The 25,577-nt window shown below is 36.3% G+C and overlaps 3 protein-coding genes across 5 annotated transcripts; 1 reads left to right on the forward strand and 2 right to left on the reverse strand.

The window, feature by feature from the left end:
* Positions 1 to 7,733: 7,733 nt before the first annotated feature.
* Positions 7,734 to 15,153, reverse strand: eIF3a (eukaryotic translation initiation factor 3 subunit a). Its single transcript, XM_043433270.1, has 6 exons — positions 14,941 to 15,153; positions 10,261 to 12,939; positions 10,014 to 10,158; positions 9,323 to 9,476; positions 8,775 to 8,980; positions 7,734 to 8,471 (listed from the first exon to the last, which is right to left on the reverse strand). The coding sequence occupies exons 1-6, from the start codon at positions 14,987 to 14,989 to the stop codon at positions 8,366 to 8,368; spliced, it is 3,339 nt and encodes a 1,112-aa protein (XP_043289205.1). The 5' UTR covers positions 14,990 to 15,153; the 3' UTR covers positions 7,734 to 8,365.
* Positions 15,154 to 15,654: 501 nt separating this feature from the next.
* On the forward strand, positions 15,655 to 18,201 carry LOC122419036 (mpv17-like protein 2). 2 transcript variants are annotated; one of them, XM_043433274.1, is made up of 3 exons: positions 15,655 to 15,914; positions 16,151 to 16,349; positions 17,677 to 18,201. In XM_043433274.1, exons 2-3 carry the CDS (start codon positions 16,191 to 16,193, stop codon positions 18,097 to 18,099), a joined length of 582 nt encoding a protein of 193 aa, XP_043289209.1. In that variant the 5' UTR covers positions 15,655 to 15,914; positions 16,151 to 16,190; the 3' UTR covers positions 18,100 to 18,201. The 2 variants fall into 2 exon arrangements, with proteins under 2 accessions (XP_043289209.1, XP_043289210.1); XM_043433275.1 differs by lacking the exon at positions 15,655 to 15,914 and having other exon boundaries at positions 15,967 to 16,349.
* Positions 18,202 to 18,390: 189 nt separating this feature from the next.
* On the reverse strand, positions 18,391 to 25,572 carry LOC122419034 (N-acetylneuraminate 9-O-acetyltransferase). Of its 2 annotated transcripts, none has more exons than XM_043433272.1 (10): positions 24,861 to 25,572; positions 24,538 to 24,634; positions 23,544 to 23,802; positions 23,034 to 23,291; positions 22,609 to 22,844; positions 21,928 to 22,471; positions 21,366 to 21,605; positions 20,956 to 21,246; positions 20,575 to 20,793; positions 18,391 to 20,320 (listed from the first exon to the last, which is right to left on the reverse strand). In XM_043433272.1, exons 1-10 carry the CDS (start codon positions 24,973 to 24,975, stop codon positions 20,195 to 20,197), a joined length of 2,385 nt encoding a protein of 794 aa, XP_043289207.1. In that variant the 5' UTR covers positions 24,976 to 25,572; the 3' UTR covers positions 18,391 to 20,194. The 2 variants fall into 2 exon arrangements, with proteins under 2 accessions (XP_043289207.1, XP_043289206.1); XM_043433271.1 differs by having other exon boundaries at positions 23,034 to 23,294.
* Between the last annotated feature and the right edge of the window lie 5 nt (positions 25,573 to 25,577).

Raw genomic sequence — 25,577 nt, forward strand, 5'->3', positions numbered from 1 at the left:
AGTACAATAATTCTCAAAACCAGGGAAGATGAACCAACACTTTTTTCAATCGAGGGAAGAAGCTACCTTGAAAACCTAAAAAACGTGTTTGTCATCAAAATTCATTCGCTTTGTATTCAATGAAAGGTACAAAGACGATTTTATCCTGAGTTGCAACTATTTTTATTGACTTCAAATGTCGAAAATTGTTACTGAATCATTCAGAGTACAATAAAAAAGTTGTTGTGTACACCAAGTGTTCCTCAACCAAAATACATTCAATTTGAAAAACAATTTTTTTTTCGGCGCGACTCGCGATTTCATTGAAAGAAAAATATGTCAATGTACTTGTCCCGAGACTACAGAGTCCCTTGATATTCAACACTGACGAGGAGACGGCAGCACCGTGGGGTCGGGGATTTTGCCGAATTAAAAAAAAAAAATGATTGACCTAGTTGTCCAAGAATATGACAGTTGAAAATATGCCTGATTCTGAGGGGCCCTCGATTATCAAGGCCCTCGAGAGTCGGTAAGGACAGCAAACACCTGAGAAGAACTTCAAAGTATCTTTCTCCTTATGAAAAAATATATTTTTCTCTGAAGACGATGTATTAGTTATGTAACTGCGAGAAAATTAGGTCAAATACGGTTTCGTATTATTCTAAAAAAAAAGCTCAAAAATTCGAGGAAAAGCAACATTCGATTTTGTTCTTTGTCAAGAGATCGTTGTATAGCTTTTCTCGAAAATTCAACCGTAATAATAGAGTCTTTCAATCTCGATATTTATTCATATAACGTAAGAGGAACTTGCAAACTATTTTATAATATTTCACAAACGTGACTAATCACTTTTTCGCTTTAGTGTATCTGAAAAAATGAACAATAGGAAAAGTTTGCTGTTACATTTCTCAGAATATGTTATTTACGTTCACGGAATTAGCCAGAGCCTTTTTCAGATGTAAATGATTTTCTGTAAAATTCCAGAACTTTTCAAATTAATCGAACAGGAATATCTAGTAAAATGAATGCCACGTGTCGACAACTTCCTATTATATAATTCGAGAATCGCGCGTGACTATGCCATACGATTAAAATATTTTCTGCGAAGTCTTTACGATAATTGGTACGATAATGACCAAGGTCCTTTTTCAAAAGATTCGTCATATCGGCTGGTTTAACATTACTTTTCATAAGATTTTGTTTCCAGCTTTTTGTTGGCTGGAGTTCTTGGATTTTACTTATTTTACAAATCATGTGTTTTCGTATGCTAAGTCACGTCCATGTTTCCTAATCTTTTTTCAAATTTTCTGATTTCTTATCAACAAAAGCGACACTCGAATGTTCGATTTTCAACACGTTTATTTTATGTCGAGAATCAAATTGTTACTTTTTTTTCATATTTATCATTGCAAAACATTTTTATTTATAAAAAAAAGATTCCTAATGAACAAATTTATTATCCACTGAATTTTAGATCGTAGTCGGCTTTTCCACTCTTTGGAAGTACCCTTCATCTTGGGCCAAAATTATAAACTGAAATTCGTAGTTAACAATTGTGGATAACGTAATCGGTTCAGCAAAATTGACTTCCATACTAAATCTTTTTTTATTCTCATTTCCATTTGAACTCATCGTACCAATTTACGATTTGTTCTAACAATAATTCCTTAATCAGTCGTCTTTGCACATCCCACATCTCAGATAGAAACCGACGGAAGAACAGAACAAAACGGGGCACAAAAGAGAGATGACTGTCGAACATGGCCTCATTCAAAGCAACCAGCATTCACATCTCTAAACATATTTTCCAATGCAACTCACGGTGCACGTACGCACTTTTGACAATTTTCCAGTTATGTCATGGCAGGCGTTCGGGGCCGATTCTGAATAACGGATAAGTTTGTCCCTCGGATATAATAGATTTCCAGAGGTCTGCTAGAGGTGATTAAAAGACCTTTTTTCGTGCTGGGTATGGAATACCATACTGCCAAGAAATAAAAAATATCGAAATTGGTACGTCAAAAAATTGCTCGTATGCATTTTCAATGATGTAACGCTCAAACTCAACATTTAAACTTACTTCATAAAAATGTCGATAAAAGAAGTTTCTACAGGCAGCGTTAATTTATAGACCCATAAAATACGAAATCTCAGCGCTTCGCATAATTTACTTTGATCTTTCCGTGGTTATCATCGAATTCTTTGATGAAATGTGAAACCCTCAGCATTACAATGAATGTACCTCTTTGCTCTTGGTCGTAATTACAGTTGATTGTGATAAAACAGGATTTTTGTATAATTACAACAGAACATGAGTGTTTTACACAATTATGCAATAGCGTTAATTAGCTCTTCGAGCTAAGATTTTTTCACGTGACGTGCTGAGAAAAATAAGATCAGTGATGAAACTTTCTTTGAGCTTGTAGTCGGATGACAACACATCAGGAAACAACTAACTGTAAAGCACATTTCAATATGGAACGAAAGTTCTTTGGAGGCTTTAACGGATTCGCAAAGATTAAAAGTTTTTTAACGACACCCCATGAAATGGGAACGAAAGTCATTGCAGTAATACTAAAAATTGCTGCAAATAAAAATTTGCAAATTGCTTTCTTAAGATGGTCAAGATGCATGGTGCTCAAGATGCACGATGCTCAAAGCTTACTCTATGAGGTGCTATATTTTTCATTTTGGCTTCCTCATAGAGGAAGCTTTGAGCATCGTGCATCTTGACCTTCTTGACCATCTTGAGGAAGCAAGTTGCAAATTTTAATTTGCAGCATTTTTTTTTTAATACAAGGAAATAATGTATTTTCTCTACCTTCTTTTACGAACTTTAATTTATCTCTTTGTTTAAATCCATAAAAAAAACTGAATGACGAGCCATCAGAAAAAACAGTTTGCATACTTTCAATATTCATCGTTTTTCTATTTACATTGAAATTAAATAATTCCGACAACTTTGCTGGAAAGTATAGAGGAAGTACATACTTATACACAATATCTTACAAAATTTCCAAAAATTCAAGCGGTTAGACGATTTTTTGAAAAACTCATATTTTCGTAAAATTCAAAATATCATAAAATTTAAAACGCTAAACCGATATTCCCCAAATTCAATACCAACCTTCCTATTATGATAGTCTATTTATAAAAAAAAATTATTAATAAATCTTAAAATTTTCCGGACATTTTTTCTAGATATGATTTGTCGATGTTTTGGAACATTTTGAGCACATTGACATTGAAAACTGGAAAAAAAAAATTTTCATCGTCACAGAGCTTCCTCTATGAGGAAGCAAAACTCACTTTTGACTTCATCCTGCTGACCTCATCCCTTCGGAAAACTTTGTAATGTCCTGTGAGAATAAAGCTCTGACATTGAATCCGAATTACAAGAATTTAATACTGAAAGTATCTACTGATCAAATTCAATCAAATCGAAACTACGAAAAGTGTCAAAGCCTCTCAGATTCTTAAACAACTTCCGAACAGTTTGGTTTCCTATTTTCATATAAAAGGAAATTAAGTGGAATTATCCAGAAAGTGAAACTTCGAACACGTCACTAACTCGGGTAAATATTTACTTTATTCACTTTTGCTCAAAATAGTCTTAACATTTTTTTCCAGCATTATTATCAATAACGAATAATACCGCGATCAATTTTAGGGAGGGGGAAGGTACAAAAACGAAAAATAAAAAAAAAAAATATTGAAAAAGTCTGAAAGAAATTTCAGTTTCTTCCCTATATTCAAACCCATCCAACGATTCCGCACACACATCCGAGCATTATTATCAATAAAAAATATTATCGCGATTAATTTTAAGGAGGAAAAACGGGAAAAAACAACATATGATTTTTTTATTCCTTAGTTTGTAAACTGTTTTTGGCAACGCCAAAATCTGTTATTTTTATATCGAGCCCGGCAGGATCACTTCCCGTTCAAACACTCCGTGATTTTCCAAAAAAGTTATACTTTCAGATTCCGTTTAAAATTTAACGATTGCTTCTGTAAGCGACAAGGAACACCCGTCACACATGATTATTCCGTATATACTGTTCAAATTGAAATCGTTGACATTCATACTTTGTGGCCAGACACGCGAAGATTATGCCTTTGTTTACTTTTTTTTTCATTCCATTGAATGATACTACGTAAACTTTACTATCGTTCATATTATTCTATTGTATTTGTAGCAACAAACAATTGTTGTTGGGTGACTCCGGAACGCATCTTTGAATATAGCGAAGAAACTGAAGTTTCTTCCGGACTTTTTCAAAATATTTTTTTTTTGGTTTTTGTACCTTCCCCCTCCCTAAAATTGATCGCGATATTATTTTTTATTGTTAATAATGCTCGAAAAATAATTTTCCATGCTTTTTAGGAAAAGTGAATAAAGTAAATATTTACCCTAACTCGTTTCAGGTATTAGAATGCTTGCTATTTTGTATACTCGACTTCATGTTTTTCAAATAACAAACTTTTGATGCACTACACTTTTTCGAAAAGGATTTACAATAAAAAATCAAATAAAAATCTATGAAAAAGAAAATCCCAAGTCTTTTGAATGAACAATCAAGAATTTTTATTAAAAACAAGAAAATGTTTAATGAGCTTCTGGGGCAGACTTCCCGAAGCGTATAATTTCACACCAATTTGTCTAAACCGACGAACATTTGTCAGACTCAACTTTTTTACCGTACTAATTACGAAACAGCTGTTTCAGTACGAGTAGATGTAAAAGTGCAGACTGTGAAAATAAAAGAATACGGAAAACTTGAGCCCCGAGCGAGTCCGACCTGTTATTAAGGTTTTATGCTCTCATCACTTTATTTATTGCGCTCCGATTTTTGCGATTAATTTTTTCTCCGGCAAGTATTTGCAGAAACTAAAATTTTATGGCTAAGATTCCCAGGGTTGTCGAGGCATTAAAACTTGAGAAAGTTGTTGCATCACTTGGATTCCCGTAAAACTTGATGCCTTACAAATTTCCCGTTACTAGAGTTTTCTCGAGGAGTTTGAGGCCTCGAAGTATAGAAAGTATTTTGTTCTTCCAGCAAGGGTACATAGCCGCGGAGAAGAACCTTTTCCAACAACCTCTGGAATAACCTTTTGTATCTTCAAGCACATTAGAGCATCAAAGATTCAATGGGAGCTGAGACTTCTTTAAAGAATTCAAACTCTTGAAATATTCCTCGACTAACACTAGTTCGATGGTGCCTTAAACCTGCTTTTTTTGAGATTGAACGAGCCATTTAAACCTTTTCGGGACACTTCGCAGTCAGAAAATAATTTATTCTTTTCACATATTCAGATCGGCAGACTTTCAAGTTTGCACGGATCAAGCAGCGTCTGTTTCAACGGGAGGGTTACGAGTTGTCACCGCCGAAGCACAGAGGCCGCTTCCAATAGCCCAATATCTTGGCGGCGGTGTTTCGCTTTATTTGAGGATCATTTCGAAGTGCATGGAGAGCTGTTAGTTCCTGGAATCTTTGCACTCTTGGCAAAACTGCTGCTAGCGATTCAGGAACTGTCTCGTCAAAACTGTAGACGCGTATAGCTGAGATTATCGTAACAGCCTTGTCACACATACTTTTCCGAGTGTTGGCGAGACGCAGCACTTCGAAACGTCGTGTCGTCGCCTACGCGTCACCACGATGACGTTTGCACATCGACAACCACAGCTATGACGACAGTACGATGACGATGTGCGGCTAGGAGCGTTAGAACACGCCGACATTGCCACGGTGATGCATGACGGAAGCACAACGTTCCATGGAGAGAAAATCTCATCAAAAACTGGGATTGTATTACCCTGACCGGGTACCGGCTCATCATTTCTGATGAAGTTTCACTCAAAAAGATCGTTTTGAGCTCCGCTTGTTAAGAATGACGAACGAAAGGTTTTAACTTGTCGCTTTTTCTTGTGAGAACCTTTGGAAGAAGTTAAAACAGCACGGAAAATTAATAGTGCTCAAGTCACTTGAACAAAACCCTCGCACATGGTTCAAAAGATACTTCCTTAGCGTCTATATTGATGGTGCTTGAGGATTCTCGTGTATACACTCGAAGAGATTAGCCAGGAAGCGACTGTTTCCGCAAGGTGATCTGCAGTATCGCATTCCCTAAATTTCTTCAATGTTGGAATCGAATGGAGGCTGCGCCAAAGATCTGAATTTCGTAAGAATTGCTTTTCGTACAGGTTTTAAAGGTTTTAATTCGAAGCAACTCATTTTAGTGAATTTGTTTTATCGGAATGTAGGAAGGGTAATGCTACTGCTGGCTGAGGTGGTAATAGCAATTTAAGGAGCTTTTGGAGTGTGGAAGTTGAAGGTAAAAGCTACGGCGCTATGTAAGCCCAGGAGGCGTACAAAAACCACTAACGTTCAGCAGTCAAGTATAAATGGTAAACGATAATTACAACGTGAACTCCACGAAACTAGAATAACCCCAGAAAGTTAAGGGTTGCTTGTCCAACGTAAGGCAATACGCAAAAGTGCCATTAATTTCGTTGAGACGAAAGATTCCAACGAAAAAATCGATCTGCGCAGAAGTGCAGTAGAAAAAGGAAAAATTCGAATCTTCGAAATGTTTTTTTCTACATTTACTATTCCCTGCCAACAGGCACCAGCTGGATGAATGTGACACCGCGTGTCCGAGTGCACTCACACTTGCTCTGTACGAATATCTGGAGCTGGTCACGTCCACATTTAATTTTCGTGCTAAAGCTACGAGATCAGTATCAGAACCGAGGGCCTCCCGGAGCTCTGGCTTTATAGCACGGTAACCGGTGGTCCAGAGCGCTGGCGAGCTTCAATCCTGTCTGCTAATAAAGCTCCCTGACACGATATTGTAAACTCGAGCAATCCGGCGCAAGGAACAAATGAGAAGAGTCAAGTACTTGATCACTGTTTTCAATAAAGTTGGAGCATGTCAAAAGCGACTGCGGTAACAGAAAATTATGAATTTTTCAGTAGAAAAATCTGCGTTAAGTCAGACTCGATCGTGTCAATGTCATCAGGAAGCTACTGCATATCGTGTCGTCTGGCAACGACGACGGAAAATTCGTTCTTTTCTATTCTTATTATCAAAGTACATTATACCAACCGCATAATTATGTACATAGCACTTCACAGGCTTTCTTTATCATGAAAGCGATCATCGATCCGAAGCCCTCCACCTGTTGCAGGTTCCACGTATTATCGATTGTTACGAATGAATGGACGTGAATAGAGAAGCACACAGAGAGACGTAGGAATTGGAGGAGAAAGGCCAAACCCTTCGGGGGGTTGGTAGCCTTGGAACATACAAAGGATCCCACTCCTGTGTGACATTTGATCCAATTTACCATAAATGTTTAACCAGGCAAAAAATGTACTCTTCTCACGGATCCGAAAAGGTCGATTTGGTCGCCGATATTTCATTGGAAATTATCTTAACGTTCACCTCGACAGCCTTACTCGATACCACTTTATTTGAGGTCCTATCAATACGAAGTTTCCGAATTCCAGTCATTTCGGGACAGAGTCTGATAAAATAACAATCGCGTCACATGAAAGCCGATGACTGTCCAGTATGGGGGACACGAAAAAATATCTGATAAGAAAGAAATGAAATTCTGAATTTCGCAAACCCAGGACCAGTTTATTTTCCATTCATACTATATTTCGTCATTAAATGAATTCATCATGAGAATATCAGGATTGAAGGTTATATATATATAAAAAAAAAAGAATGTTAATTAGATAAAGTATGTTTTAAGATACAAGAGAACTTTATTAACATCGCAAAGCTCATTTTCACAAAGCTGCGATACCAAGACCGATGGAGAGCAGCCGACATGACTTTTCTTCCTTCTTACAAATACGAAAACCGTTCAAAAAATCCTCTCGAAGGATAACCTCACATTCACTGCTGATTTTCCTGGCCAGTAACCAAAACTTCGTTCGACCACATATATATAGATATATATACTACGTAAAAAAATTATGGTTTCGACGATTTACTTTGATCTGCTTGTTTTCGCCGTGTTGCATACGAAATTGAAAAAAAAACGTCATTCGCATTCCCGTAAACTGGCGAATGGGCGAGAATACTTTAATAAAATAAAACATAACAATATTGTTTTCGAGTCACAAATCAATATTCCATCGATGGACAAGTTTGCGTTCCAGAAAAACAAAAAATGTTCATGTTTTATATATATATATGTATATATATGTATACGTTGGGTTTACCTTGGAAAATCGAAAAATCGATATCGGCCTCATCATAATTTCTATTATTCCGATCGTCACCTCCGGTTATAATGGAGAATAATTGCGCACGATTATTAATCGCGAAAAAAAAACGATGATGCATGTGTCTACAGTGCGATATTTTGTTAACGTCTACTTCCGACTTTGGACCAGCCATCTTCTTCCGGTGCTTGAGTATCCAATTTTTCGACGGGCTTCGATCTTAAATCGTCCTTGGACTCATCGGGAAGCCTATAATATTTGAATCAGATATTTTTTTAGAAGTTCATTATTGTCCACAGTTATCTACAAAGATTTTTCTCCCTTAAAACTCTTTTCCAACTTGCTTGAGTCCAACAATTTTAGTTATTGAAGAAAAGTTTATTTTATTCGATAATTATTTTTATTAACTTTGAATTTTTGAAAACTAAGTTAAAAATGAGAAAATGTGAATTTCTCGAATGATTCTGCAGAGCGTGAAAAAAAATCTGTTTCGACATATTTCTCCATAACTCACAAATTCATGAGCTCTCGAGAAAAGTTGGATAAACTTACGGTTGATCGCGACGGGGCATTTCTTTTGGAGAATCTTGCGAAGCTTCAGGAGCTCGGCGCCATTCGGATGCGCCTGCAGAGCGCAAACTCTGGAATTTCGGTTTGTCAGAATCATCGCGACCAAGTGGACGTTGCATACGGTCCTCCTGTCGACGCGGCATCAGTGGACGAGGCTCCGAACCACGGGAATCGCGCCAACTGCCACCCTAAAAAAAGTGACAAATGATTGTGAAAAATGATGGATAGCGGAGAATTAAAAGCAAATATTTATTGTGAATAACGGAGCCGAAAATTTTGAATCGTTTTATTCTTCTAAAATAGTCTATTTTCAAAAAAAAAATTGTTTCTACACTCATTGAGAATTGCACGAAATGAATTTCGCGTATTTCCAATTTTCGTGTATTATCAATTGGACTTGAAACATAAAACAGCTCCACAAAAAATCAGAAAAGTGTTTAGTTTTTCGATCACTTTGAATTCGAAGAAAAAAAGTATGTACGTTTGGAAAACGCTTTTGGATTATTTTTGATTTTTTTTTTTCAATTTACCATTACTCCTCGGGAGGATGGTTTATCGTAACTGTTGGAGCCTCTATCGTCTCGTCTATCCCGATGATCTTTGTTCCTGTCATCTCTGCCGCGATCACGATCGCCTCGATCACCTCGGTCTCTTATATCGCTGGATTTTGATGCGTTGTACCAACTGAATAATCGAAAAGTGATAAAACAACTTTAGAGCATTTAAGGGTGAATGATACAAAAGTCGAAATAATTAGAAATTGATCAAATTTGGTGATAATGTTCTTCAACATCAAGTGCGAAAACACAAATTTTTTCAAAATTTTCTTCTACTTAGTTATCGAGTAATTACGGATTAAAGCAGATGTCTTATGCCCGGAATGTATACCTATATATATGGAAACGCTATGCTTATACACGTGAACTTTAGTGATCAATTACTCGATAACTGTACAGAAGAAAAATCTTAAAAAATTTGTATTGTCAAATTTGGCACTAAAGAATATGTTCACCAAATTTTATAAAATTCTGATCATTTTGAATTTTTTTATGTTTTTAGCATGGTTTAGCATGGCAACATTGTATCGCCTGTGCAATATATCCTTAAAGCCAATCTTTGAAGACTTTTTTTTATCATTTTCGACACGGATTATTTAAAGAAATGATCTAATGCAATAGACAAAGATTTGAGCTAGCAAATATCGGAACACCATAAACTCACGATTTGCTGCGACCATCATCATCAGGATTGCTACGATCGATGCGTTTGAATCGATCGTCGGAAGTGTCTTTAGAATCGTCGTCCCTCAGAGAATCTTTCAGCCCACTGCGCCAAGAGGAAACGCCGGATTCTCCAGAGCTTCCAGCTTAAAAAATAAGAAGAAATAAATTTGAGAAAACCAATTTCATGTTTTAGCGAGATAGTTTCAAAATGGAGAGGCAAGGCGAACTGCAAGGGATCTTCGTACTCGACATTTTCGATGGAGGGTCGCGATTATGCGATCCTCGTCCAGGTCGCCAGGAGTCGTTGGCTTGATCCCTGAGACGCTGTTCCTCGAGTTTTCGTTCGATGTCGGCCTCCCTGGCTCGGACAATTTCAGCCTGTCTCTCAAGCTTAGCGAGTCTCTCGGCCTCGCGGGCTTCTTCTTCGGCGCGTCTAATACGATCCTCTTCCTCTCTTTTGGCCCTTTCTTCTTCCATTCGTTTCTTCTCCTCTTCCTGGCGTAGACGTAATTCTTCGAGTCTCTTACGTTCAGCAGCTTCGGCCCTTTCCTTCTCCCATTTGGCCTTCCTTTCAGCTTTACGCTGGATCTTACGTTCCAACAACCTTTTGGCTCTTTCTTCGTTCAGCATTTTTTCAAAATCGTGCAGTTTTTCAAGATAGACGCTCTTACGCTCGGCGAGTATTTTGGCCAAAAATTGATCGTGGTCTTCTTTCATTCGCGCCATTCGTTCACGCGTAGCAACGGCCTGTCGACGTTCCTCAATAGCAGCGAGAATTCTCTCCTGTTCCTGTTGCTCCCAGCGCTGTTTAGCTTGCTCAGTTTTCTCCTCAACAGCCTTTTCCAACAGAGGAATTTCTTCGATTCTCTTGGCACGCTCGAGATAATCCACCTTCTTCTCTTGAGACTTGAGCTTTTGTTGCATCTCGCGTCGTTCTTTTTGCAATTCCTCGGCCTCCCTGGCCGCGATTTGCTCCGCATCCAATTTCTTAATCTCGTCCTCGTCCAATTTCTTGAGGACTTTTTGCCCGTGGGAAGTTTGCGATATTTGTTGCATCTTTTCTTTCAGATGACGATCCTTGATCTGCTGTATTTCGGTCTGCTGACGTTTTCTCTCCCTTTCTTCCCGCTCCTGTTCCAACCGTTTTTGTTCGGCTAAAACTTGCTGACGATGGAGTTCCTCCTGTCGTCGCATTTCCTCTTCCTCCCTTATCGTGTTTATCTGCTCGATATATTCCTTGCGTTTCTCAATTATGTGCTGCCGTCCAAGAACACGATGATGCTCTTTGACCTTGGTCTCATGGTAGAGAGCCACCAGGGATGCCCTTAATTTTTCTCTCTCCTGCTTGCGCTTGTTCGGACAGATGACGTTGATCGCGCGATGCAATACAGTTGCCATGTTGACTAGCTGGCATCGGATTTGCTCGGAAGGCATGGCTTGTAAAACCGGTCCGTCCGGATGGTCTTCGCGTTGAGCCTCGCTCAAATCGACTCCGAAGTGTATGCAACGCTTCCCATGATCTATTCTAATTTGCATGTCGTTGTAACGCACGCAATGTACCAACAAACGTTCCAGATGAAAATCAGTAGTGAATTTGGCCAATTCGAGCAACCGGGCGAATTGGATTGTCTGATAAACCTGCGAAATTTGATGGACCAGACGTACGAGAGTAACATCTTGCAGAGCTGAAACGTATTGAGCCAGTGGCGATGATTCGTCGACTTGCAACGTGGTTATGACGGAGTTTACGCGAGTACAAAGTTGAAGGGGATGAAATTCAACCTCGAGCCAAGAATAAAGCTCCTGCAGCTGAGGCGAGGCTAAATTGACGACGTTCATACGAACAATGTCGCGCAAAAGTGAGACTCTTGTCGGAGGTTGACTAAGACCGAGGAGAACAGCCAGTTTTTGGGCTTTCTCCAAGGGACTCTTGTCCGTTTCGATAAAACGATCGAACTCTGGATGCGCCGATGGCAGTGGTATCGAAAGTGTTGCCAGCAGCACTCTGTTGGCCATTCTCTGCTGCTCCTCTGGGGACATGTTCTTTTTCATCTCCCTAGAAAGTTGCAACAACTTGAACAATGCTGCTGCATGGAACAGATAATTGCCTGCTTTCCAGAAGACCATAGCAAGCTTTTGATAGTAATTCGCCATGGTCTTAGGAACCGGAAGCTTCTTCGAAAGATTCATCAGACCGTGAATGTCCTCGGTTGCCTTGTAAGCTTCCTGCCAGAGTTCCATCTGGATCGCTGAATCGAGCTGGTTCAGTCGCGTCTCCAGATTCAATTGTTGCGTTTCTGCCTTGTTCATCGACACGTTGGAAACCAATTGAGGCAATTTGCATATTTCCTCGAGATGCTTGCGCAACTTTTCGCACAACTTGCGGAATTCTGTTTTGCGATTGTACTCGAGACAGAACTGAAAAGCCATACGAGCTATGTCGTGATAAAGCGTCTCCACGTGAGCGTTCGTACGCAACAACTCGAGACATTGACAATAAGATTCCCAGAGGAATTTAACCCACGGCGTTAAAATCGTACGATCGCTACGATCTTGAGCATCTTCACCGCTCACCGCGGTCAACAGAATACTCTCCGGTGTTGCCAAATTATCGAGATCGTCGATGTCTATCACCGCCTGTTGACTCTGCTTCCGTGCAGCATCTGTCTTCTCTTCTGCCATACGCAAGTAACCACGGATAACATTTTCCAAACTTCCAACATTCACCGATTGAAACATGTTGCGGTATTGGAACAAGCCCTCTTTTGCTATGTGCGATTTCTTCAGCTCTACGCACAAATCCAGATATTTGAACATTATCGGCTCTAGCACCGATTCCGACCAGCTGTACGTCCATTTTTTGTTCCGGAATATCTCTTGCAATGTGTCCAAAGCTCTCGCAGGTTTCCCAACTTCAATGAACTCTAAAAACCAAATAATTAATAATTCAGTTGGTGTGTAATGAAAAGAAGATTGCTTTTATAAATATTTGAATAAACATGAATTGTTGTTTTTGCTCTGACATTGTAAGCATTCTTATGCATATTGAAAAGAGCTTATTATCAAGTCTACAACTTATTTTCAAAATAGTTTTAGCCTTTGCATTGAACATTTATATATAAATCTTCCCAAGTTTTGTTATAAGTTGATAGAAAATTCTCAACTCTCAAAAACTTTCAAATTTCAAAATAAATGTCTTTATACAAATAATTTCATTTATCAAATACTCAGCAATGTTATATATATTGCTCAATGAAGAATCCTGTTAACCACCATTAATCAGGTCACAATGAAGATTTATTGGACATAATGACAGTTAACCGGGGTATCTTTCAATTAAAACATTAATTAAGTTCTTTCCAAATTGCACTTGAATGAGAAAACAGAATTAAACAATAGCCAGAACTACTAATTCTAATCTTGATTTTCAATTACTCAATTACTATTTTCAATTACTATTTTCAATTACTATTTTTTAGACACCTAATTCCACGAATGGAGTCTTTGTGCTATCACACCCGCAATTATCAATGAAAAAATATGAAAAAATTCATGATCAATCATTAGACTATACTTTTGAAGCAAGAACAGAAATTTTTAATTCTTTCTTATTTTTGGTAGTTTTTTTTTTAATCAAATATCGAGCAATATGCCACACTTGCCGGACGAAAACAACCCTCGTTCACGGGTTGAGGGTTAAATAAATATAGTAGAAAAGTTTAAATCAGTAGAGTTCAACAAAAAATGTGTTTTTTATCAATTGATCATTTAACTATTGATAAAATGTAAAAAAATGTTCTTCCAATAAAAATCATCAGAGTATTTTCTTCAAGCACTCCATTTAAATTTTGATCTACAAAATAACTATACCAAATGCTTGTTGCACATTCCACATTCACAATTTAGATATAATACACTAATTTTCTCATTTAAAAGCAATGTAGGAAAATTTTTGAATACTCCATTCATTTTTAGATATGAACTTGTATTCTCGAGACTTATCCAAGCATGTTTATGGGTATAAATTAATTTATGTAAAATTTTTGTGACTACATGTCTATAGAATGCATCACAGTGCAACAAAATATAGACATCTCAAAAAAAAGATACTTTTTGATAATTGAATGTATTTTAGGATTTATTTGAATTTTCATTTCCTTTGACAACCCTATTTGAACATGTGTATTAGAATTGCTTTAACTGCAATGGAGCAGAAATTTTGAGCAGTCTCAAATTCGATCAAAACTTTGAAGAATATTGCATCTTTTCTTTCAGTCATTGAGAACTAGCATTATGAAATCAAGATCAATTGCTCTATTGAGTTGTTACATAAATAGAAATATATCTATAACACAATCATTTATTAGTCTCGTTGAACACTACCCTGAAAGTGTATCTTTGATGTTTTTATAGATGGTTTAACAAGAATGGTTAAGGCAGCAACGATTTTTATGGAAATGTGAAGAAATTCAAAAGGTGTTCAGCATGCAGCTAAAGATTGAGGGCATCATATGAATTTTACAATAGGGAAAAGAAATGTAATCAATAACGAGGGTGAAAATTTTGAAAATTCGTCGTAAAGCATATGAAGAATACTCAACGGTTTTTTTCATTCCCACGTTAATTAAAGCTTTGAAAACATGTTGCTACAAAATAGTAAAAAAAAACGCTACTAGAGAAATTGGACATATGTCAAGTAGAACTATGCACGAAATGAGAGGTTCTAGAAGTTCATGAATTTCTTAGGATGTTCAGTTACGGTGCTTCAGTGAAATGTGAACTCGAAGAATCTCATTGCAAATGATTTTTACGGGGCTAGAAAGATTATTCTATTTGCCAAGACGAAAATCGGCCATGTTGCAAAGCGTTTCGGATGTGAAAAATCTACGAAGGGGTGTGATGCGGCGTTTATGACGGCAACTTACCGTTAGCCCTTTTCAGGGCGTTCTCGGGACGCTGAGCAAATCTCGCCATCGTCCAATCCTTCGTAATAATTCACTCGATCACCATAAAACAACGATAAGTTCACGAATATTCGCAACGCTTTTTTTTGTCATAAAATCTAACGCGATAAGAACGTCGTGCCTAAGACGTGACGACACCGCGTGTACCGGATGAAAGGCGCTGACTGAACAAACATGGCTTCCCGTAATACGTAGGTCAAATTACGAACACCTGCCGGCAAAATGGATCACGCTGGATCAGAATTTCTTCCGATTTGAATAAATCAACGAGTAATAAATAATCATTTGAACGGTATTTGTTAAGTTTGATGAATGAATTGTTGATTTCTCAAGAGCACGCTGTTCATAAATGCAAGTTTAGGTATTTTTCAATTTGTTTTCTCTCTTACTCCAAATTGGAGGTAGCGTTATTTGATTGGTTTGTACCAATTGTACCAAAAGAACTGTCCAATCAATGACCCGAAATTCAAGTCCTTCCGATTTCAAAGTAGACAGCAAAAGACAAGGTATTCATGCTTCATGCTGTTTTTATTTCACTACAAAAAACAAGCTTATAATCACTGCAGCTTAAATGATCGGTGCATTTTCAATGTAATCAATGATTTCATGTAACCCGCTGTATAACTATTGAGGGCAAAAAATTTGATAACGATTACAAGGAAAATCGCAAATAGAGCGACGTCTAGTGGCGATGTATCAAAATGCTGCTAACCTCAAAAAACAATAGCCAGCACTTTCATATTTATTTTTAGTTTACAATCAACATAATTTATATAAGTATGCAATTTTTTGACAGTATATCTTATAGATGATAAAAAATAGAAGTAATAGCGTTAACAATCGTGATGACGTGCAGTTAGAACTGCGAAGTTCTTGTCTTCAAATGTCGCGTGAACCACGCGCGCAATTGCAATTTTTTTTTTTAGTTTTTTTTGGTACGTATACTACACATTCAACCTTTTATTTTTGAAAAGTTAAACCCAATACAACTTTTAAGGAATTGAATTGGAAAATTAGTCCCTTCATCAATTCCATTAGAAACTGATCAAAACTTTGATATCACATGTCATCTGAACTGTGCTAAACATTAACCTTACAACCTTTTGACCAATGATTTTGCTTTTCTCCCTGATATATCTTCTGAAGAAATAATGATCCACATTTTTTTCAGTCCTATCGCTGAACAACAAATATATCTGGTATTATAGAAAATGAACATTGCTCGTGGTATGGGACTATTTGTAACAAGAGTCAATGTTATTAAGGAACAATTGTTCTCACCAAAAAATCTTTTCTACACAAATGTTGGAATATCCATATCTCTGTCCGCCGTGGGTGATATTCTTGAACAACATTATGAAATTCTTAAGGTATATTGTATTATTTATATAAATTGTACTGTTAAGAAATATTTTTAAAAATATTTAATTGTGGGGAAGCGATATTTTTAATTAATCGAATTCTTACATCCAATCTAAGTAGCTTAAGAGGATGGATCAGTCGGTATATCGCAACCGCGTGAGTGCGAGAAAGATAGCTGCAAATTTCGAAATCAAAATTCTTTGACACAGTTTGACCGATTAAAAAAAAGGCTCTGTCAGTCGATTTTTGCCATCGTTCTGCGTAGGCTGACAGAGCATTTTTTTAATCGGTCAAACCATGTCAGAGAATTTCAATTTCAAAAATTCCAAGTGAGCAGGTTAGTCGATTGATCCATACTCTTAATATGTAATTACATATTTGTCTATCAGCTATGTTCATATAAATGAATGTGTAATCCTTAATTACAGCATTAAAAAATTACTTATGTACAAAGCCAAACAGTATTCTTTTGGAAATTTTTTCCTTAAGTCTATTGAATAAAGATCTCAATATCTTGCATAAACATATCAGTCATTCCTTGAGGTAGAAGAGAAATATTCCAATTTTATTTTCACTCCAAACATAATGCGATATCTGATATTTGTATCAGTAGCAAAAACATTTTGAGATTCCTTTAATTGTTCAGGAAAGGATGAAATAAACTACAAATAGATTCTTGTGAAATAGGTTTACCTTGCTAATCAAATGAGGCAAATTCTTCAATTCGAAGAAAAAAAATTGATTGTGTTTTTCAATTGAATTAATAGGTTTCTTGAAAAACAACTTTATTTTAACAGAATACTTCTCAAATAATATATAAATAGATTAATGAGCTGTACAGAAAACAGTTAAGAATCAAATCTGAAGAATATCATTCAACAATAATTTGTTTCGTAACAACATGTTGAATGATTTCATCATAAGTGAATGTAATTCATGAACTCTTCTAAACTGACATAATTTGGAGCACATCCAATATAATGTAAAAATGAACGGATTACCATTGTTGAAACACATAATGCAATTCAGTACCGGTGATAGTACGGAAGTATAATGTGATTGAAAAATTTCTGGATTATGGAATAGAACTTTGAAATTTCATTACTTTGATAAAATATAATTTCACAGAGTTAGAATTAGTATATATTAAAAAATGGTGGCTAAGATATTAATCCAAGTGAATTCTAAAATAACAGGAACGATTTGATAATTATAGAATTGCTCACGACGAGTGTCTTGATTTCAAATTCAAAACGAAAATAGAATATTAATAGTGTAATTAGTAATAATGCATAGAAAATTTGATAATAAATTTAATGCACCGAATGTTTGTAGGGTGAGTGGGAACGATGGTGTCCAAACCGGACAAGAAACATGGCAATTTCGGGCATGTCGGTAGGAATAATTTGTCATCATTGGTATCGATATTTGGACAAAAGATTGCCAGGACGAACGATCGGTATCGTAGTGAAAAAAGTGGTGATAGATCAACTGGTCTGTTCACCATTGTGCATCGCAATGTTTTTTATAACACTAGGCATTCTTGAAAAGAGCAATTGGTCCGAGTTGAAGGAGGAAATACGTGAAAAAGCTCATAGATTATACATTGCTGAATGGGTAGTTTGGCCGCCCGCTCAATTAATTAATTTTTACATATTACCAACGAAATATAGAGTCTTATATGACAACACGATATCATTGGGTTACGACGTTTACACTAGTCAAGTTAAACACGACAAGCCGAGAAGCGTTATTTGATTAAGCTCGTCTATCAGGTATAGATTTTTTCAATTATATTTTTGTTTTGTCTGCAAATAAATATGCTGAATCAAAATGAATTGATGCAGCTAAATCGTTAAACGTTATTGTCTGAAAACCTACTCTGATTTGTTACCTCGTTTGAAAATATTTGAGACAAAACACAAACAGAATCACATTTTCTGCGGGCAGAAAACTCGTTATTATTTGAAGCAGTTACTATTGTATCGTAAGTGTATGAAAGATTTGTACAGTTTATACAGAGCTGCAAAAAAAATGAGTTCAACAAGCTAAGATTCTACGAATATTAGTTTATTTTCAATATTTTTGTACATAAGAACGTATCACTTTGCACCTGAGTAAATTATTAATAAAAGAATAAGAAAAAAATGCTCTATTTTGCTGCCCAACCACATTCCAAGTCACTCCACCAACTTTTTACACCTATTTGAATCGTTAACCATGTCGAAAGAAGAAATTTAATTTAAATTTGTGTACTTAATATAGAATAATTCTAAATCAGTTTATTTTTTCTTTGGAATTTGATTCACGAGATTACGCATTCCTCAGCAGGTACCATTTTTCCAGCAAAATTGTGCTTGAAAAATTAAACGGCGTGTGATAAAAACTTCTCACTAGCAACCAATGTGCCGAACATTTTGTGCTGTGAAAATATAAAAATCGAAAATATTCTTAAACCATATCAATGCGAGCAATGGCACCACCACTAATCAGATAACAGGTTTTTCCACAAGAAATCACAAGATCAACTCTGATTATTGATTTTTTTTATGTTTTCCATCGATCTAAAAAAAAAATGATAGTTTCGACCTAATGGTAGCACCGTAGTTGGAAAACGATATTCCGAAGATTTGTATTGAATTTCAACTAAATAGACCAGCCGCTAGTTGAAATACCGTAGTCGCCAAAAAGCACATTCTTGAGAGAACTTGCCTGAATTTTTTCATAATAATTTTCTATAAAGAAAAATTCGTATCTCCTCCTAAATGAATGTACAAGATTTCAAAAAAATAATTTGCACAATTTATTATTTTTAATCCTTTCACTGATATATAATTTGATTGGAGTGCGAGATGGACGTTTTTGATAGTTTAACTGACTCACGTGATTGAAACTGATTTGCTGTACCACGAATACAGAAAAAAAATGCTTATTTCAATAATTTGTATCGCCTTAAACTTGAAAATAATGAACGAAAAAAATGGATAGAAAAACAATCTCATATCAATATTCATTATTCAATCAACTCTAGCAATAACCATGCCACATTTCCTGTCTCCATTTAAAAAATAAAATCTTTGTCCGTATTTCGATCAGCTTTGTACAAAAACTCAGGAATATCGTTGCTATTCAGTTTTGTGTGATTAAAAACCCTACCAGTGGAGAGGCTAACGTCGTTTTGGGAAACAGGATTATAGACGAAAATCGATCTTAATTTTTTGTCGTCAATAAAGTGTGGAAAAGTTATAATAATATCTGTACTGGGTCCATTACTTTTTGTGCCTAAAGACCATAGCCAACGCGTCGTTTTTTGTAGCTTCGATACTCCGAAACTCACATTTTTAGAGTGCAACGTAAAAACTTGTATTTTTCCACAATTTTCAATTGTCCATATGATCCTAAATTCTCTTCATGCGGCGAGAGTATCTAATGAGGATTAAAAAAAACGTTTGACTCGTTGCAGTCGCTTGAATTCCTCAAAGTAGCGACAATAGAATATTTGTTCCCTACAGATGCTAATTCCTAAGTAATATCATTTGTAATTTTCTTTAGTAAACCCATGAGGGTGCCAGCTCATAGAAAATGGATGTCAAAAAAGATGTCGTGTATAAAAGCCCAGTGAATTTCATTTCTTTCGAATCTAGAGTCAGATTTTCAACTGCCAAATGGCGATTCCGCGTTGAAATTCGATAAATATTATCACCCACCCAACTTTTACCTAATATCATTCGCTCTTCGTATATAATAAATAAATAAATCAATATTTCCGAATTGTTTTCGATTGATTTGCGCCTCAAGATTCCATTTGTGATTGCATCTACATGTGGAAACGTTTCGAATATAGTCGATCAGATCAGAACATGCCATCGTGAATCCCAATGGGTACAAGGACGGCGATGAAAAGCAGTAAATTTCGTGCCACTAATCGCCAATCGTTTGGAACCGCATACGGTGCTAATATAAGCGTCAGCCTATGAATCTGAAATAAAAATTGCAATTTTACGTGAGATTCATCAATTCGGTGATTCACCAGAGTTTTTTTTAATTTCCAGAGAAATATTCAATCGAAAAAAAAGTAATTTTTTAGTACAAAAAAAATTATTACTAATTTGTCTGAAATCAATGAAACTAATTAAAATATTGTATTTAAATGGCCGTTGCAGATTCGCACATGACACAGACTAAAAAGTGAGATGGGAATAGGCGAACAAAAGTTAGGAAAAACTATGGTACCTCGTGACTGGCGCATATGAATATGAACGACGTAACGAGGAGATTCAGGACAGGAAAACGAGGCAGTAGAACTAAGACACCGTGAGAATCGGCAGCGAGCCATACGTGTCCTTGGCTGACGAGGGTTTCGAGACTTATTCTTCCAAGTCCCGCCAAGAGGACGGAGTGTTTACCACGAAGTGCTAGAGAAGAGTTTCTGAGCACGATGTATCCAACGATCTAGAATATCAAGAGAACGAATGACCAAAAACGTTGATTGAACGCATAAGAATGAAGGAAAATTTTGAAAATACAAACGATTATATCGGTTTTTCAAATTCGAATTTCACACTCGCGTGCTAAATACTTATTACCTGAAGGACAAATTAAACATCAATTTACCGGTATGAAAACGACGTAAGAGTGAATTTCCTCGCATTCAGAAACAGAAAAGCATAGTATCGTAAAAGTGGTGTAAGCCGCGAGCGAAACGAGAGCCAGAAACGGCGGGAGAGCGGTGCCGGGAACATGATCGATTCTCTGAAGTGCCAGGAGAGCAGCGCCGAACGCAACGCCAAACGCAACACTGTACCGATCGACCCGCCAGCGTGACCACCATTCGCGTATGTCGTCGTCCACTGTTACGAACAAAGCTTTCCACGGTCTCGTTACAAACACTTTTTCAAAGAAGACCTTAAAGAAGAAGAAAGAAATGATTTATACTCGAGACCCAGCAGTCTTCTCGCATTTCAGAGCTTCAAGTAATAGCCTTGCGAAAAATCGATTTATAAAAAGGAGAAAATTATGATTACCTCGGACATGTATAAAACCGTTATCACAGATACAAGCCCCAAAAGCTTCAATGCCAAATAAAGTAAAGCTCGTGGACCGTGTTCTGCGAGACTTCCGGAATGTACTCGTGGCGGTAACCAAGCCAGTATGTAAACGACGAGAAACCAGAACGAAACAAGCGGAACAAAGTGATAAAATTGATATGGTCTGTTCATACAAAGACACAGCGTTACTGTGAGCAGATTCAATCTGAAAAGAACCTGTAACATAAAACATATTCGTTAGTCATTCAGAGTCTCATCATGAAAATATCTACTCACTTATCGTTACGAATTTTTAGTTTAATTTTCAGGATTATCCTGAAGCAATCAATGATTGGGCTAGTAATAATTAATAATTGAATGGAATTGATTGAATTTATCGAGTAATCAGACGAATTTGTTTCTGTCAATAATGAGTTATGAAAATAAAAATAGAAAACACAATTTCGTTCTCTCAATTGAAATTCTGTTTTCACTGATTAATTCACTGACAAATCACATTCGTCACTTATTATTACTGAGGCTGCTAGTCTCAACTCACCCTCGCAAATCGTACGAGTGAGACATCACCGGTCTGCCAAAAATAGCAGAAGTGTCCGTATCCGGATAAGAATAAATAAGCCGAGTTGATGAGCCGGAGATGCATATAAATTGGTAATACGTTACTGGCTCCGGTAACGTGATAAATAAGTACAACGGCTTGCATAAGTCCACGCCATTCGTCGGTTTGTTCACGATTCAGTGCTCGTGGTCCACGTTCGCAATCCTCCGTGAAAAAAAGCCCAAGTGCAAGAATATAACCGAGAGGCAACCAAAAGCTGAATTCACTGTAATACTTGTTTTCTTTCATGAAGAAATTCGTGCGATCGCACAGGTAAAAATATGCGAGTATCGTCGACAAAAGCGCCAGTGAAGTCATCAACGTATAAAAATCTTGAGTAGGAGCGAGCTCCGTTTTTGAAAGCTCGTTTACACTTGATTCTTCAGCTTCTTCGATGTCGTCGGTTGCCATTCGCGAATAAGCTACTTCTGGTCGTTGTTGGCATGGCTTTCTATACAACCACATACTCACGCCCATCGTTATGCTGCGAATATTACAAAAATTCAATCGTTTGATTCAACATCAGTTTTCTGTGAGAAACTTAACGAATTAATCTATTCAAATTTGTAAAATTTTTCTATTACTACAGTTAGGATTTTCTCAAATTAACAAATAAATTACCAGATCGCTAAGGCTGATAAAGTCACGAGTTGTAGCGTTGTTGCAGTTTCTGGATAACTGCAACAACTGCCGTCGTCGAAGTTCATATGATCGTTGCAATGGGTGTTCAACAATATTTGAACTTTGTGACGCAGTGACAGAGGACTAGCGAGGTATCCATCAGGACTTTGTTCCAGAACTCCACTTCCTATTAAACGACTGCTCTCCCAGAGCTGAGCTCCGCTATGCGATAGAATCTGAGGCAATGTTGAAGAGATAAACAATTTCAACATTTTGGATGTCGAATTCGATTTAGGAAGACTTTATAATGTAATTTTTTTCTCGCTATCAAAAATACTTCAGAAGAAAAAATTTAAATGTACAGTTTAAATAGAGGATTAATTTTTACGAGCACTTTCAAGCTTAGAATTCCCTGTATCGTTTACCTCTTTCGCAGCTTTGTTGCACACATTGATTTGTCTATTGTCTATGCCTAAAAGATGAGCTGGTAATATTTCCTTGACTATGGGATCTTGCATCATCCACAAAAATCGGCCGCCCTTCCTCGCAATTTCATCCGCTGGTTGGACCAGTCGTACAAGGCCCGTACTATATTCGGCATACAATTGAGAATCACTTGCATTGTTGGCTTGAATGTCCTCTGCTGCACAGCCAGCGACAACCATGCTCGGTGCTTTTCCTGTCTGCTAATGGTTAAACAGAGATTAATACGAAAATAAATATTCGAAGTTTTCAATTAACAATAGAGTGTAAAACTAATAAATGAGTAAAAAAAATAAAGTATAGAAAAAATCTGTATTTCACTTTAAAACTTTTGAAAAAAATTTTATCCAAACCCAAAATTATTGTCTAATTATGGATTACAAAATTGAAAGTATGGTTAGAATTTTAGAATTTGTAGAGAGAAAAATGACTAAAGAAATGACTTGCGGTACCATCCAACCACGAAAATCCTCAATCAACGAATCGTCTAGTCTGGGTCTCCAAAGAAATTGCACATGGAGTCTGAGCTGTGCATCCTTGAAATTGAGATCTGAACGGGTTGGTAAATCAGCGAAATCGGACGGCTTTCCATCCACCACAAACTGAGAAACGAAGGATTTGTAGAGTTGCCGAATTCTTGCATCTCCGCTGAAAATAAAATGATTCCTGTGGCCCATAAAAGCCAAATATCGCAGGCATCTTCGGCTGTCCCTGTTTTTTTAAGAACAAAAGAATTAAAATACTATGTTAAAGACTGATTGGAATTAGATAGAAATTTAGCTTTGAAAATAATACTATTCTTATGATTTTGATTAATTTTACAGTAAAAATTTATTTCATTTTTTTACTACTACTTTTCATAGTACAAAATAGAAACTGCAAAATGGATTTTCAACATTTTAATGTAAATGATGAATCCAAAGGGCTCATTACAGATTAATATTCTATCAGCAGTTGATGGACGTTTATAAAATTTGCTCAGAATGAGTTTCTCTTTATTGAAAACAATTTGTTTCGTAGATTCATGAAAAAACTCAGTATTTTACCTGCCTCGTCAGATCTGTTTTCTGAATTACCTTTCAGTTGTTGCCAATTTTTCTAAATTGATATGATTGACATGATGATATATTCGGAAAAAATCTAGAACGCTTCCTTGAGAGTATGGAAAAGCCTAGAGTTTTCCTTTGAAAATTTTTTGCTTCCCCAAAAAACTCTCTAATGGTCTATAAATTGTCTCCAAATTTTATAACTCGATCACAAAAATTTTGTATGTTTCACTTCTTTCTTTAGGGACCTTTGGAAATGTTTGCATCAGAAAATGTATAAAGATTTTAGTTCGAGATACTATGATCAGTTTTTACGGCAATTTTCACTAGAATGTAACTTTATCCTTGACCTTCACTTAGAATATATTGTATGTGAAAAATATTATAATTTTTTTCATACGTTTGGGTGTAATGATGCATCATGCAGCCAGAGGGCTGCCATTCTTTGTCTCCTTTGTACCGACCTTCTTGTAATAACCATTTACAAGAATCACTGCCTAGAATAAAAAAATATTTTATTGTGGATGAATAATTTTTATCACAAAATTTGTTGTCCCATTCAGCAGTATGTGTTTGGAATTTGTATATACTTGAATAATACTCAATAATACATGCACGTCAGTCATTGGACATAGTAATTCTGTTTATGTTTTTGTTTCAACTTTGGTCTGGGCTTTCGATCAAACATCATGAAAAATATTGATGAATTCCAATAAATTTTACCATAGATTAGGTGGATTATGCCGTGGTAAAAAATGAAGCAGACCACCAGCAGCGTAGCTAATTTTTTTGCACTTGCTACAGTAATCAGGCTAATGAAGTGTTCGGCACTTGTCATGACGGCAATTCTGATATTATATTGCCAATGACATCCACTTGTAGAAATTTCAATGCATTTTTATTTATTTATGAAACATCCTTTCCCAGGATCTATTTAACACTTCCACTTTATGTTAACATATTCTGCATTGATAAATTTCAAACCAAATTCTAATTTTAGTGATATAGGTTTTAAATTATTCATCAAGAATAATAATATCGTTTACTTTGCTTAACTCGACATCATGATTTCTTATTATGCCGAAAATTTTTTGTTTTGTGTTCATTTTTCTTGTTTGCTTTGAAATATTTTTATTTTCCAAGTATTAGAATTCATAATGTTCGTATCCATTTTTGAAGTATTATTTTTTATTGTTCTCTATCACAGTATATACACGACTCTCATTAATAACACAAATAAGAAATTATTCGTAGAAACCAAAAAATAGAAATAGATATAAAAACTGCTGTCACTTCAGGACGATACGGATGTTCTGCGTCAAAATACCATATCGAGTTGTATTTTGAGGTTAAAATTTTACCGGGTGTGGCGGGAGTATCAAAAACTTAAATTTTCATTTTCGAAGTAAAATACTTCAAGCGTAATAACGCATGATCGCT

The sequence above is a fragment of the Venturia canescens genome, chromosome 1, assembly GCF_019457755.1.
Source record: "Venturia canescens isolate UGA chromosome 1, ASM1945775v1, whole genome shotgun sequence".
In the NCBI taxonomy this organism is placed as follows: domain Eukaryota; kingdom Metazoa; phylum Arthropoda; class Insecta; order Hymenoptera; family Ichneumonidae; genus Venturia; species Venturia canescens.

Excerpts from the sequence above, each read along its gene's own strand:
- eIF3a (XM_043433270.1), bottom strand. The coding sequence starts at position 14,989 with ATGGCGAGATTTGCTCAGCGTCCCGAGAACGCCCTGAAAAGGGCTAAC. Across the intron at positions 12,940-14,940 it reads CGCCCTGAAAAGGGCTAACG|AGTTCATTGAAGTTGGGAAA; the intron begins GTAAGTTGCCGT and ends TTTGGTTTTTAG. Across the intron at positions 10,159-10,260 it reads CCCTCCATCGAAAATGTCGA|CTGGAAGCTCTGGAGAATCC; the intron begins GTACGAAGATCC and ends TTATTTTTTAAG.
- LOC122419034 (XM_043433271.1), bottom strand. The coding sequence starts at position 24,975 with ATGACAAGTGCCGAACACTTCATTAGCCTGATTACTGTAGCAAGTGCA. Across the intron at positions 24,635-24,860 it reads CATAATCCACCTAATCTATG|GCAGTGATTCTTGTAAATGG; the intron begins GTAAAATTTATT and ends TTTTTATTCTAG. Across the intron at positions 21,247-21,365 it reads CGGTTTTATACATGTCCGAG|GTCTTCTTTGAAAAAGTGTT; the intron begins GTAATCATAATT and ends TTCTTCTTTAAG.
- LOC122419036 (XM_043433274.1), top strand. The coding sequence starts at position 16,191 with ATGAACATTGCTCGTGGTATGGGACTATTTGTAACAAGAGTCAATGTT. Across the intron at positions 16,350-17,676 it reads AACATTATGAAATTCTTAAG|GGTGAGTGGGAACGATGGTG; the intron begins GTATATTGTATT and ends GAATGTTTGTAG.